This window comes from Corythoichthys intestinalis, chromosome 9 (assembly GCF_030265065.1).
Source record: "Corythoichthys intestinalis isolate RoL2023-P3 chromosome 9, ASM3026506v1, whole genome shotgun sequence".
NCBI lineage: Eukaryota > Metazoa > Chordata > Actinopteri > Syngnathiformes > Syngnathidae > Corythoichthys > Corythoichthys intestinalis.
Window position 1 is genome coordinate 6,696,078 of NC_080403.1, and position 12,867 is coordinate 6,708,944.

Below are 12,867 nucleotides of genomic sequence, written 5' to 3' on the forward strand. Positions count from 1 at the left end.
AAAAAAAAAAAAAATGGAGGGGGGTGCATCAATAATCGTTAAATTATAAATAAAACTATATAAGACAGTGCAGCCACTATAAACTGTGGAGCGTAAACACACCTCGTTCGCTTGCTCACACAAGAATGCGTGCAACCTGATTGATTACTACTACTGACTGATCGTCAGTATCTCAGTACCCACCTAACACAGGAAATGCAAACTGGCTATCATGTTCACAACAGTGTCTTATGTTTTTAAAGAACAAACTAAAATGGTCACACGATGTTTATGTTAACTAAAACCTATTGACTGAATGGCATTCGTGGAAAAATGATTTGCACTGCAAACTATAAGTCTACAAATATGTATATTGGCTAATAGTAACTTTTCAAAACTCTCATGCTTAATCAAATGTATAATTATTTCCTTTATAACCAATTACTGTATAATTATAAACTGAAAACTTGTTTTCTGTTAAGTTTACAGAAACTGCCAAAATCAGATTCAGAACAGTAGATGACTAATCTGTTTTTCCATTTTATGAATGAATATTAGCTCATCGATGAAATATTTGGCAATATTCACGCATTCAAGTCCAAGCGTGTGCAATTCTGCGCTTGCAACTTGAGTAAATACAGTATGTCACTCAGTATTTCTGTGTGTGAGGGGGCGTGCGTGCAATGTGTGTGTTAATTGTGCAGCTGCACTGCCAGTAAGTCAGCATTACTGCAGCCAAGCGCGAGTGTCAAATGATCCCACTCCTTACTTCGCGTTGATCTAATCCCGGTTCCAAAATGAGCTTAACATGTCAGTTTAAAAGCTTCTCATGAAATGGAGACAATCAAGCGTTCCGGACCAAGCTGTGACAGCTTTCTAGTGGTCACCAAAGCCGAAGCGCGAATAATCGACCAGTTTTAAGAGCACGGTGCATTTTGTTTGACAACCAATGCTGATATTTTCCTCATTAGGAGTTTTATTATTATTATTATTATTATTGTCAGTTAGATGCTGCTTGTTTTAAAAAATAAATTAAAAAATGTATACCAATTGGCATCTAGTGCCAGTAAAGGCAGGTTTTCATAATTTAGCTATTTTTCCATGTTTCGTATACCGCAGATATAAATCTGATCAATTTTCCATCGAGATTGCCACTTTGGAAACTTATGGTTGTCAGCATTTTGCATCACAACTTGTGTATCCTCGTATGACTTCAATTTAGTATCAATATTTTAGGAGCTATTTTGGCAACTAAGAGCAGCCTCAACAAGGGTTGGTAAGGGAAGAATATACTGTACAGCTACAATGTCAAAGTTCAACTCTTTTGATGTGGGGCGACATGGTGGCTGACTATTTAGTCACCAGCTTCACAGTTCTGAGGATGGTTCTTACTGTGTTTGCATGTTCTCCCTGTTCTAGTGTGTGTTTTCTCCTGGTACACTGGTTTCCTCCCAGATCCCCAAAACATGGATGGTATATTTATTGAACACTCCAAATTGTTGGCGTGACTGTGAGAGTGAATGTTTGTTTGTCTATATGTGCCCCCGATATGTTCAGGGTGTACCCCGCCTCCTCCCTAAAGTCAGCTGGGATAGGCTGCAGCACCCCTGTAGCCCTTCTGTGGATAAATAGTATGTACAGATAATGAATGAATGTTTCACGACCCAAGCATAGGACAAGTATAGAGATTTGAAACAAAAATTTACACTTGCATTTCACGCTTATGTACAGTTTAGTCTTCAATGAACCTAAATTGCATGTTTTTTTAATGTGGGAGGAAAGCTGAAGAGCAAAGAGTAAAACAATAGGGTAACAAATAAACTAGGCCTGAGCATAGATTTGAACCACAACCCTCAGAAATGTTAGGCAGACGTTGCAAATTACTGCAGTATGACGCTGTGCTGTTGGATAACAAGTTGCTGTTGCCAGAATGTTGAAAAGTTCATCAAGCTCATCTACGGTGCAAATCACTTTCGTGTTTTGTCTTGACTAATTATAAATAATAATTAGGTTGCATGCTTTTATTATTAGCAGGGTTTAACATCTTTTTACACCTGCATGCATAAAATGTTACTTACTCTACAACGTTGTCTGTAACATTATTGGTCAAGTATCATCAAATTTTATAATCATATTGAAATTACATAAAATATGTTTCAAGAAAAGTGCTAGAAACGTGCAAGACAGAAAATTATTTCATGCTGAATTGCTGAAGCACGACAATAATTGTTTTTTTTCACTTTTGCAACCGGATTAATTTTTGGGGTCAAGGCAAAAAGCTTTTAAATTCATTTCGCTCTGCTGCCCGATACGTCATGATGATGTTGCCACTTTGGGTGCGTTAAACTCTCCACGGACGAGAGCAAGTGTTCCATTATGACAACACTCTTGATTTCCCGTGTGCGTAGCATATTCTCCATCGCACCCTTGGCTAGTGTTAGTTTCCAAAGGCTCCGTTTGTTAATGCAGACTTGTTGTCAGGAGATTTTTAGATCAATAAGACTCCATCTGATGTTATGGGACTCTACAGGAGCATGATATCAGGTTAACTTTAGGTGTTGGAGACAGATTTAAAGATGGATGGATTTCAACTGTTTGCTATGACCATGCTGGTGCCAAATAGCCGTTTTCAACCATCCCTCAGAGGACTTTATTGCTGATGAGGGCCGTGTCCGATGCTTAATGTCATTATTAAAAAAACTGTTTAAGCAGGCTGTGGTTTTTTGACCGATTTAAAGAAGGCAAATAGCCATAGTGTGCTAAAACTAAGATGCTATGCTAGGGCCAATACTAGGGCTGAACGATATCAGAAAAAAACTTACATTACAACGTTTTGGTGCTTTGCGTTATATTGCACGCACGATATACTAGTAGATATCATTACTAAAACTAGAAGAATTTTCACCAGATGACTTGAATAGCTCTGTTTGGGAAGTCTTTCGTTGACTAACCATTACCACATTGTATTCATATAATACCGTTTAATCCAGGCTAAGGGTGTTCATCTGTTAATTATGAAGATTGCTGTATAAAATGTGGTCCAGGAGGTCATGTCTCTGCACACTTGCTGCTTTTATGAATCAAAACAAAAGTTTACATTTTTAAAAAACAATGAAAAACAATCACACATCCTGCGATGGGGCTATTGCGCATGCACACATTGCGATGGCAATATATATAGTGCAGGCCTAGCTAATACTGACAGTTGTTAGTCCTGAGTTCATTAAATACTATGGGAATTTTAAGAGGACTTTGTCTGCTGCAAGCTTAGAAATCAAGGTAAAGTGGATTTTATTTTTATTCTCTTCGTATATGTAGTAACCTGTTTTTTGGGGGGTTGTTTTTTTTAACTTGTGTTTTTTTTTTGTTTGTTTTTTTTGTTTTGTTTTGTTTAAGACTGCTTCAAAAAACTTGAGTGGGAGTTGTGGTGTCTGGCTCCCCTGACAGGCCACTTCATATGAATGACGAGTAGTGCTGCAACGATTAATCGATTAACTCGAGTAATTTGATTAGAAAAAACCTTCAAATTAAATTTTGCTGCTTCAAGTATTCATTTAATTAGAGTGGCGTTGTAATGGTTTGTTTTGAAAGTGTTTGCATTTAGTTTTATTGATTTGGGTGTTTACACTGCCCTCTAGTGGCAACAGCGAATATTACATAACTCATTTAACATGGCTGAATCCAGCTGCTCCCTGTTATGACCAACATATGGTAAGTTTTTGTCTTTAGCTAATATTTTTTTATGCATTCAGTTTAGTTTAGAGGAATATTTAGCTGTTTTTTTTTTTTTTTTTTGTGGGAATATGTGTTTGAACGACTAGCAGGGTTTACACGTTAGCATTTCATAGCATTTAAGGTTGCGGACTTTTGCTTTGCAAGTTAGCACATTGTTCTTTTGTCGTACTTAGGTCCTCATGTATTTATTTCTTTATACCGTTTGAGGTTTAGCTCAGGTATTTTAATTTATTTTTAAAATGAAAGTGCAATTCTGTATGGTTTGAAGAAACACTCGGGAATTTTATTCTGTATCCGCATTTAATGCTCTTTTGAAAGTGCAATCTTAGCAAGCATTTGTTTTAATCTCCTAAAATATATTCTGTAACGCGTTAAATGTTCCTAACCCGATTACTCGATTATTCGAACTAACTAGTGTATAGATTAATCGACTACTAAAATAATCGATAGCTGCAGCCCTAAAAAGAAGGACCCAACTCTGCGTGTTGATGTTAATTTGGTTAATAAATATTTATGATCAATCAAATTCTTTTTGTGTAACAACTCTCTCTGTAATTAAGTCAAGACAGGGACACCTGTGGCTTATAGTCAGATGCGGCGTTTTTTTTTTTTTTTTTTTTTTTTTTTTGTCTAATAATTTGTGAAATTTGAGGCACTGGCTTATAGTCTGGTCTATGGTGTGGAAATTATGGTAGATTTCATCAACATACATTTGGGGGACTCGCGCACATATATGCATAGAATAATGACATACACTTATTTTGGAATCGATCTTTTATCGTTCTGACATTATAATATTACGTCAGCAGAAAATAAAATGCATTTTAGAAAAAAGTTTGTAATTCAGTGGCAGGGCAGGATGAGCGCAGAAGCAGAGAAAAAAGGAGCAAATTTCCACTTATGCTCGTTTATTGCACAAAAAAAATATTTTAAATCTACCTCAACCACTCGTCACTAGAAAGCATAGAGGTCTGCAAAAACATGGTCACGATGAACTGACAAAAAGTGAGTAGTAACAGAAGTAACAGAAGAAGAAAACTAATAAATGAAAATTAAGAGGCGCCACCGTGTGGTGGATGTTGTAAGTAACACCACTTACAGAAGCCACTGTTTTATGATTTCAATAGGTTGACCCTGTAACAGACTATTCAATTCATTGACAATGTCAACAACAGTTTCTTTTAACTGCTCATTTGTGTTGAACAAACACGAACAACAACAATAAGAAAAAAAAACAATAATGAGTAATTTACTGAGACATACAGTACAGCTGTGGAAAGGACATGGGGAGGATGATGTGCCATCTGATGCACAAAAACTCCTTCAAGTTCTCTGCATGCACATTCTGCAATGTTAGCTCTTCTCCTTCTTAGCCACACATTTCGCCACAGAAAGGAAAATCCTTTCATGGTTTATAATTGATGCAGACACTATCCATTATTGATGGACTTTCTCAACTGTTTGCTAGGTGACCTTTCCGAGGTGCTCTTGCAACACGATCTTGATTTATTTTTTTTTCTTTTTTTAACTATGAATTATCATTGGCATTGTGTGTTTGATCTGAAATGCATGACATATTTTGGGGAAGGTAGGAGTTGGACCTTTTCTTCCCAGTTGGGTGTAGGGCTTAAAAGCTGCAGTGTGAAAGTCATCTGCAGCAGCTATTCATTGCGGCCTTAAACCAGGCTTAAGGGCTCTAAAGGAACATGTTTGGTCAAGTCTGATCGAAAGTGTACTGTCAAAAAGATCATAAACAGGGGTTGGAGGTAAGACAATTGATTTCCATTGGGATGCATTGGAAGAGCCTACTGAATGCAGTCAGACCCACCCCTTGAGCATTGCACACACAGCTATTGACAGAGAGATAGTCATTAAGCTTGTTGTAAAGTTGTATAATTGTCATAAATAAAACCACCAGCACCCACCTTTCACTTGGCTTTCATAGTCGGCAATGATCTCTTTGTCCTTCTTCACTTTGGCCTGCGCTGACATGTTTGGAGGGAGGCTGGGTGGCCCAGTGGTCGAGGCGGGAAGAGACTGCGCTTTTACCCCGTCTGCAGTCGCTGCGTCTCAGTCACGGCGATTAAAGACCCGACATAGCTGACTCAAGTTTGGATAAACCAAAGACGCTACGGCCCGACGTTGTGCTCTGTCCTGCTACGTTTTGTGGTGTTCTGCTACGGTGCTGCATTCAAGGCGACGTCGAACTTGAAGTACACAAGCGGTCCAGACCACTCCTCCCTGCAAGGACTCCTCCACAAGAACTCCACAAAGGCGAGTCACGTTTGACTCGCGTTTCAGACGCGAAAGAGGGAGGGAATCCTGAACGGAAAGACGGTAATGATTCTCTCTCTCTCTCTCTCTCTCTCTCTCTCTCTCTCTCTCTCTCTCTCTCTCTCTCTCTCTCTCTCTCTCTCTCTCTCTCTCTCTCTCTCTCTCTCTCTCTCTCTCTCTCTCTCTCTCTCTCTCTCTCTCTCTCTCTCTCTCTCGCTCTCTCTCTCTCTCTCCCCCTCTCTCCCTCTCCCTCTGGTTAAGTAGCTCCTGCGGATGCAGAGTAGTAAGAAAAAAAAAAAAAACTGAATGAACGTGTACATCAGTGTGAAAAATCGCCCATGACACCCCCACTACATTTCTCTATGTCTGTCTGTCTGTCTGTCTGTCTGTCTGTCTGTCTGTCTGTCTGTCTGTCTGTCTGTCTGTCTGTCTGTCTGTCTGTCTGTCTGTCTGTACCTACCTACCCTACCTACCTACCTACCTATGCTGAAAAAACTGGTGAATTTACGGTACTTGATAAAATCATTATAACAATTTCAACTTACTTCTATTAAGTAAATTTTTACTGATTGTGAACTGAAAATAATATTGCAAGCAGTAAAATTTACTGAATAGAAGTAAGTGCAAATTGATAAAATTGTAACAATTTCAACTTACTCAGTAAGTGCAAATTGATAAAATAATTGTAAAAACTTCAACTTACTTCTATTAAATAAATGTTACTGCTTGTGAACTGAAATTAATATTTCAGGCAGTAAAATGTACTTAATAAAAGTAAGTGCAAATTGATAAAATTGTAACAATTTCAACTTACTCAGTAAGTGCAAATTGATCATATCAATGTAACAATTTCAACTTAATTCTATTAAGTAAATTTTACTGCTTCTGAACTGAAATTAATATTTCAGGCAGTAAAATGTACTCAATAAAAGTAAGTTAATTTTTAAAGCAAATGTTACTGCTTGTGAACTGAAATTAATATTGCAGGCAGTAAAATTTACATAATAAAAGTAAGTGCAATTTGTTACAATGATTTTATCAAGTAAATCCACCAGTTATTTCAGTGTTTTACTGCTTGTGAACTGAAATTAATAATGCAAGCAGTAAAACGTACTTAATAGAAGTAACAAGGACGTCCATCGGGCCAGGGGTCAGGATAGTCAGGAGGCTGCAGCTGAAAAATAGCCCCTCCCCAGTAGTGGGGGGGAAAGGGGACACCGGGTGACTAATGATGAAGAGACTAGTCACCTAGATATTAGAATTAGAAAAGAGGCATAAAGTAAGAAGAGTGGTAGGTAGAGTGAGAAAAAGGGGATAGGACTCAGTGGCTGTACTTCCCCCAGCATTATAGCTTCTAGTGCAGCTGAGACTGAACTGTGAGTCTAGTCCGGTTTCAACTAGCCTGACCATAAGCTTTGTCAAATAGGAAAGTTTTTGGTCTAATCTTAAATGTACAGACTGTGTCGGCTTCTTTAATACTAGCTGGAAGCTGTTTCCATAAGACAGGAGCCTGGTAGCTAAAGGCTCTAGCTCCCACTGTACTTTTAGAGACCCTGGGAACTACCAGTAGATCTGCATTCTGAGAGCGGAGTGTTCTGTTGGAGCGGTATGGAACCAGAGCATTGGTGAGATAAGATGGCCCCAAACCATTAATGGTCTTAAATGTAAGAAGGGGGATTTTAAATTTAATTCTAAACTTGACTGGAAGCCAATGAAGGGCCTGGAGCACAGGGGTGATGGGCTCTCTTCTATTAGTTCCTGTTAAAAGTCTTGCTGCTGCGTTCTGGACTAGCTGAAGACCTTTTAGAGAACTTTTAGGACAAGCTGCAAGTAAGGAGTTACACAGTAATCCAATCTAGATGTAACGAACGCGTGAATTAATTTTTCAGCATCGTTTTTAGACAAAATATTTCTGATTTTGGCTATGTTGCGCAGGTGAAAAAAGGCTGTTCTGCAGGTTTGTTTAATATGAACTTTAAATTAGCTTTTTTTTAACGTTCTACTGATTTAATGTGATTTTTATGATCTTCATTTGATGTAAAGCACTTTGAATTGCGTTATGTTGAATTGTGCTATATAAATAAATTTGACTTGCCTTGCCTTCCCTTGCCTACTAACGCTTTACATGTACTCCATTACATTTACTTGAGTAACTTTTTGAGAAAAATGTACTTCTTGGATTAGTTTTACCACGCAATACTTTTTACTTTTACGCCAGTATATTTGTGAAGAAGAAACAATACTCTAACTTCACTACTTTGGGCTACACTAGAGTTGTTACATTTTATTCTACATATTGATTCATTGCCAGATACCGACAGTGTCTGTCTGTTTCACCAATGAAACGTCGCAAAAATAACCACACGACTCCATTAAACCATTCAGAGGTAACAATGTTTTTGTCCACTAGAGGGCACATATGCTGCTTTGTTCGGGCTTGAATTCAATTATTTTTGTGTCATCCTTTTGTTGTCATATGGTCATGTAATAGGTTATAGTACAGTGCAATAATACCACTTCATATAGATGAAGTTGACCTTAGAAAAAAATATAGCCTTTTTAAAAAATAAATAAAAATTCAATCAAACATTGTAAGCAGTTACTCACAATGTTACTCATTACTTGAGTATTCTTTTCAACATTTACTTTTTTACTTGTACTTGAGTAAATTTTTGGGTGACCACTTTGAATTTTTGAATAATGTTATTTAGAAGTAACACAACTCTTACTTGTGTCAAATTTTTGGCTACTCTACCCACCTCTGCTTAACAGGAGTCTGGATATGATTGATTAGTTCAAAGCAAAAATAAATCCAAGCTCCAAGCAACCACATTATTTTATTTACTTGTACATTCCTTTTTCCCTAATCCAAACATGATTAGAGGGGGGAAATAAATCATAAAGGCATTGTGTGAAGCCTTTTAAAAAATTGCACCTTACCCTTCTATCAAAATAATTTGATGTAAGACTCAAGGAGCATATGAATGTTTGACTGTCCCACAAATCTAAAATGTTAGCTGTTGTTACAAGTAAAATAAAACACTACTTTAAATTTGAATATTATTATATTAGTTACACTGAGATTTCATTCAATATCTAACTTTGGTGTATAAATCGTTCACAGAATTGTTCTTAATACATTTATCAACATACATTTGACGAAGGTCTGCAGTTTTGGTTCACTTATGAGGTTCTGTGATAACTAAAAATAAAATGTTGATTAAGTGTTGTGCAATTTATATGATGGCTTTGAAACAGTCTACTGCATGTTTGTTTTTATACTGACTTCAATCATTTTTTTCTTACCAACCCACCCACCCCCTATCTTTGGTCACTGTTGACATTTATTACAGCTCACTTCAGTAAGTCCAACCAGTCTCTAGGCGCCATGGGGGTCCCAGACTAGAAGTACAAAATAAATTAAAACTAATGTCTAAGCAAATATATAATTCATTATATACAATTACCGACATTAACAAATGCACGTCAGCTTTCTGACAACTTGCTGTCGCAGTGTCCAATAAAGCTATGCCATTGTTTGTTATTGATACAGGCCAATGTCAGCCGTCTCTCAGGGGCCTAGGCAATTGCTTTTATCACCTGTCCTATTGCGGTCCCACAGCTCCAAGCTCATAAACTCCATGCACCATCCTAATATCCTGCCCTCACATCAACTTTTTAAAGCAATCTCTTCCATACGAGCACCTCACAATGGATGCCCGTTATCCACAGAATCAAATAAAAGTTTGCCGTTATGATCATCTGAACAATAGCCCTCATGACTTGTGTATCATCAACACGTCCTAAAAAAAATAGTCACAAAAAGTATCATCACAAACCACAACACTTGGAGCATATACACCGAATAATTGGTCTTATCACACTTGTTTTTTTTTTGTTTTTTTTAATTATTTCTTTTAAACAGAATACTATCTTGCTTTGTTGCTTCTTTCCTTTGCACCCTAAAGTAAGAGGAAGAATAATTTTTGATTGCTACCAGACATTGGACGTCGTACTTGTGTGTCTCTAAAAAGAATCATTTATCTAGCCATCCATTTTCTATGTCCTACACTATCCACCAAATAAAATTGAAAACTACAGTACATTAAAATGATACGTCTGAAATATTTTGTAATCATTAAATCATTGCCATTTATATTGTTTTATATAGACAAGTTTCCAAGGTACTTCCACTTTACTTCCTTATGTCTGCAAGCAACTTCCGTATTAGAATTTCTCCATCCAAAACAATAGTGGAGCTGGAGTAACATTACTCATCAAAGTCCCTTAAAAAAGACAATTTGGAAATATCACATCCATCTTCCATCAGGACAGGAAGACAACATGTTCATGACGGTAGATGGAACCAAGCTCGTGCCACCACAAAGACCGGGTGATTTTGTAGCCATGTTGCTGCTGTGGTATGTTCAAATTACACTATTGATGCTGGAATTACCGAGGACACCGGGAGAAAGCCCGTTTATACGCCGAAATGTCAGGTGAAAGTTTGGCGAGGCTCCGGACCTCTGCTGTCTGATATCCCATTCTCGTATGCTATGCTTCCAATAATTTTATGAATTGTGATTTATTCACCTGTTTTCCACATGCACTAATCTTTTTAAATAAAACGAGGAATGGAATCATGTTGTCCAAATGTTTTATTGCAATCAATATATGCAATAAAAAAGAATGACATGCTAATTTTGTTTATATGTACATACCTTGTAGAATTTCCTTGTAACAACAAAATCATTTGTAATTTCACCACGTTTTGATCACTCAAGTGGCCGGCGTATCAATCTATATTTCACGCAGGGGTCGCGTTAAACGAATATTTTCCGTTGTTGACCGGTTTTTTAAAACGGTGACGGAAAAAACTGAAGTCCATCTGTCATTTTGACAGGTTGCAATTCACACCCCAGACCACAGGGTGGCGAGTGAGCATATTAATTAGCTATTGTCTCTCTTGATGCATGACGTCGTTGGCCTTACTCAGAAAAATGTCAAGGCAACTGAGTGTTTGCCAGAACGGCCAGACTGTTCTCCCTGTATTTTTCAAACACTGAGAGAAAAGTCTGGAACCCAGCCCATTAACGGCCTCTCGAGTAGGTACAAAATCAATCGACAAATCAGATTTGTTTATTTGCGTGACGTGTTCTTCACGAGCAATGTCACTCTTGCGCGCCGAAAGTCGTCTCTACAACAACACGGATGGCGAACGGGAGAGCAGAGAATATGTTCCAATCCGCGGTAAATTCAGTTTTAAATGAGCTAAAACACATCGACACGAGTCATTGACAACAGTCTGTCTCGCGCTAGCCATGTTGAATAAACTCTGTTCTCCTCGTATGTTTACTTCCGCGCGCAAGTCCCTCGTCCTGCCCTCATCGCTTTGCTAACGGCACGTCTGCCCGTCGCTGATTGGTGCACTCCGCTGTCTGTTTGCCTCTTGTTAAGCTTGTTCGGACAGAATATTAATTAAAAATGAATGAAAACTAAATACTATTAAATATGTCATTATTATCATTTTAAAAATGTAAGTGACGGGTAAAAATAGATTATGACCGGATTTTTATGACACTGTCAGTCAAAATGACAGACAACGAAAAAGTCTAGCGCAACCTCTGATCTCACCTCAACACAGGCTGACAGGTTGTTATAATTTTGTCCATGAATGATCAACGAAGTGATAAGAACAATCATACAATCTCATCTACGTCTCATCTTCGTCGTGCTGAATCCATTTCTGGAGATTCCGTGGGTTCCTCTGGCTTAATTTTGCATTTTTAACTGTGTTAACACACTGCTTACTTCAGTTGCAATTCATGTTGTTCTTTCTAAACCGGAAGTTCGGACATTTTCCAAGATGGCGCCGCCCATATTTCGCTCAGGAAACTTGTCTGTATCATGGATTCCCTCATAATTAATCCACCAATAATCAATACCAAATACTTTTTTTTTTTAATTACATGTATTTTTAGAATTGAACAAATATATACTGTAAGTCAACCAATTATGAAACAACACAAATGAATGAACAAAAACATGAAAATTGCATGTTAATGATTACTCATCGTGTCACGTATTATAGGACACTCAAAAATGTACTGTTACTTAAGCCAGCCCTGACCTAAAACACTGTAGTGTTAAAAGCTCTGTTCTCTGTTAAAATAATGTAAAATAATTGTATTTAAAAAAAAAAAAAAAACTATATATATACATTTATTGATTGAAAAAACAAAAAAAACATAGCATTTTAAAAGCGCGTTACTACCCTCTACTGGTGCAGTGTACAAAACACAGTGCTTTAGCACCGCCTCTGGCGGTCAGCATGCATGAAATTGAACTTCAGTTAAGCCAAAATTAGTTCACCTGGAGCATCATTTAAAAATACATTGTAGTTTAAATATGTATAATATGAATTTGAAAATAATATTACTCATTGTCATTATTCATAGCACCCAAGGTGTGTAGCAACAAAAACAACCTTCCTTGGATACACTTTAGAATGAGCTATGATTCCCCGAGGTCCCATCCGGTGTGTCATCATGTACCTTCTCATCTAAGCTGTGAAATCCTAAATATAGTTCGTTTCACTACGTTAATGGCTCGCGTCACAGGGGTTGATGAATGACATTTGCCTGGAAGTATGCATGTTCCAACAACCACTCTCGTGGACGTGTAACATGAGACTATTCATCATGATGGTGATGTCACTACATAATGGGGAAAAAAATGACTTAAAAAGCAAGAATGTGAAACAAAATAAAATTAAGATATCTAAGAGAAGAAAATAAACACTGGATTTTTTTCTTAAAATAAGTGAACATTAATTTGTTGGCTTTAAAATGATCACGTTATTTATTTATATATATATAT

General features: G+C 37.3%; 1 protein-coding gene across 2 annotated transcripts in view; it reads right to left on the reverse strand.

The window, feature by feature from the left end:
- The window catches only part of LOC130921380 (SLIT-ROBO Rho GTPase-activating protein 3-like), a 104,148-nt gene extending 98,088 nt beyond the window's left edge, over positions 1 to 6,060 (reverse strand). For both annotated transcript variants that reach the window (XM_057845205.1, XM_057845204.1), the window contains exon 1: positions 5,640 to 6,060. In XM_057845205.1, coding sequence (XP_057701188.1) covers positions 5,640 to 5,706 — 67 coding nt within the window. In that variant the 5' untranslated portion in view covers positions 5,707 to 6,060. The remainder of the gene's footprint in view (positions 1 to 5,639) is intronic.
- Positions 6,061 to 12,867: the final 6,807 nt, after the last annotated feature.